The following is a 2,560-nucleotide window of genomic DNA, read 5'->3' as shown; positions in this document are numbered from 1 at the left end:
CGGTCAAGCGTAGAGATTATCCCTGGCCTTTCCTTTCCCCTCTCCACCTCCTCCATTTCCACGCTCACCTCCCTCTTCTTCTTCTTTTGCACTCTCCTCCTGAAATCCTTCCTCTTTATGGGAAAAAACCCCCCCAAAAAAGGTGTAACATTACGGGGTCAATAGCCGAGTTACCGCCACGACTGGGAAGACGATTGCATAGCGACGGGCCGGAGACCCGCGGGAAGAAAAAAAGAGCCTTCGAAAGAGGAGGAGCTAAAGATGTGTGATGGTCTCACACTGGAGGTCTCCAGGGGAACGGGTCCTCCTCTTTAGGGGGGCTGGAGGGAAGGATTCATCACAGGTGTGCCAGACATTAGCACTGAGAACGCCATTGGATAAGCCCCCCCCCCCCCCCCCGATTACATTTCTTTAGACGTCAGTAATGTTTCATGGATGTGGCGTCTTAACATCGGGCTAACCCTCTGGCTGGTAAGCCGTCTTTGATCTTAAGGGCAAAATAGCGCAGATAAGAATATCCTCATTGTGAATCTGGTGAATCTGATTAATCCCCCCCCCGATCGGTGTTGCCGAGAAGCTATCGGAGCGCGACAGCCAATCGGGACTCTCGCACGTCGTCTGAAAGAATCCGTGCGACCGTGAATGGAGAGGTCCGAGATTACAGCAAAACTTACGAAACACCCACAAGATGTCCTCACCCTCTCCTCCGAAGTCGTCCATCATCCTCGCCTCCCTTCCGTTCCCTACCTGCTTTTCCTCCAACACATTTCTGCAGATACTCACCACCTCCTCCTCCTCCTCCTCCTACCCTCTTGCTCATCCTCACATCCTCTCTTTCCACCAATGTTCAGGGACACCGATAACTGAAAGGTTGGTCCAGGCTCTCGAGAGCCTGATTGTGTTTGAGGTGACAGGTGAGCGCGTGCTTGATCGTAACCCTTTATCAGGCGAGGAACCAGACATGGTAACTTTCTTCTTTCTTTTTTTTAACCACAAACTGTTAAGGAACCAAATACGGTAACTTCGCTTTTACCACAAACGGGCAAAGAACCAAATATGGTAACTTCCCGTTTACCACAAATGGGCAAGAAACCAAATATGGCAATTTCCTTTTTTTTAACCAAATGGACAAGGAACCATGTATGGTAACTTCCCTTTTACCACAAATGGACAAGGAACCATATATGGTAACTTCCCTTTAAATACAAATGGGCAAGGAACCATCTACGTTAACTTCCTTTTTTTTTTTTACCACAAATGGACAAGGAACCAAATATGGTAACTTTGCTGATGTCACAACAGTAAAACAGTATTGTTGTGTTGGCGTGTTGACATCTTGAATGTCAAAGTATTTCAGTGAGTGCCCTATAAAGGGTTGAATGTCTTCCAAACCGAAGCAATCATTCACCGCTTCATTGCAACGTTGTGATTCACCCATGCATCCCCCCACCCCCCCACGGAACCCCCTTACCTTATCGGCCATGATCATGGACGACCCTCCGTGGATGCCCAGGATGGGGATGAGCGTCTGCGAGGAAATAAAATCCAAAATCTGGGCGATGGCCTCCTGGTCGGTGCCGTCGCCGAACACCACGCCGTGGATCTTGGTGCCGGACATCAGGTCGCACATGTGCGTGATGATGCTCTTGGGGTCGGTCTCGTTCACCAGCAGCGTGACCACGTTGACGTCGATGGGGTCCTCCTTGCTCCACAGCGCCCGGATGTCCCGCTCAGAGATGTAGCGCGTGCGGCCCAGGAGCACCGCAATGTTCAGGACCGGCACTTTGTCCGAGCCGCCGCCGCCCCGCTGCTTCTGAGCCGCCGCGGGGTCGCCGAGGAGGGTCACCGCCACCACGAGAGCCAGGGCCAGCAGCGCGGCGTTGCTGCTAGCGCCGCCGCCGGGGCGACCGCCGCTCCACCTGCTCCTCCTCTTACTCCTTTTGCTGCTGAGGGACATTCTGCCAAACCACTTCATCCCCTGCATGGGGGAAAGGACTGACTGAAGCCCGGCCACCATGAGACCATCACAGTAGTGGGGTAGAACATGTGGATGCCCTCTAATTTGTTTCTTACCCCCACTTCCAGCCCCACGCTACCCCACTCTCCTGGCAGATCCCCACATCCTCCATTTTTTGGTCCGCTTATTCTTTTTTCCTCGCATCCCGACTCACCCACAGCCTGCTTCTCACTGCCCTGTCCAGCTCCACCTCTTCCCCCTGCCACCCTTAGCCCCATCGCCACCATCACCCCACATCACTCTCTCATTCATACTCACCACATGTGTGTCGGTGCAGCAGCAGTGACGCCGCGCGTCCGTTGGAATCGGCGGCGGCGCCCACGCGGAGGTCGTGGCGGCATACAAGCCCCGCCGCGACCAAGGACTCCGCAGGCACCCGGCTCACCTGCTGTTCCCCACGCTGGTTGGCGGCGTGACGCTGTGGACGGACCCGAGCCGCCCGGACCAGCTGGCGCAGGGTCGCCTCGCTCGAACAGACTCGCGGTGTGCCCTCCTCCGCAATGAAAGCACTTCATCGACCGATGAAGACGCTACTTATGTACC

The 2,560-nt window shown here is 54.6% G+C and overlaps 1 protein-coding gene across 1 annotated transcript in view; it reads right to left on the bottom strand.

Moving 5' to 3' along the window:
* Window positions 1-1,975, bottom strand: part of grin2aa (glutamate receptor, ionotropic, N-methyl D-aspartate 2A, a) — a 158,447-nt gene extending 156,472 nt beyond the window's left edge. The window contains exon 1 of the mRNA XM_056406845.1: window positions 1,472-1,975. Within this exon, the coding sequence (XP_056262820.1) occupies window positions 1,472-1,975 (504 nt within the window). The remainder of the gene's footprint in view (window positions 1-1,471) is intronic.
* Between the last annotated feature and the right edge of the window lie 585 nt (window positions 1,976-2,560).

This window comes from Pseudoliparis swirei, chromosome 23 (genome assembly GCF_029220125.1).
Source record: "Pseudoliparis swirei isolate HS2019 ecotype Mariana Trench chromosome 23, NWPU_hadal_v1, whole genome shotgun sequence".
Classification (NCBI taxonomy): domain Eukaryota; kingdom Metazoa; phylum Chordata; class Actinopteri; order Perciformes; family Liparidae; genus Pseudoliparis; species Pseudoliparis swirei.
The sequence above is the reverse complement of the archived record's forward strand: the minus strand, read 5'-3'. Positions and strand labels throughout refer to the sequence as shown.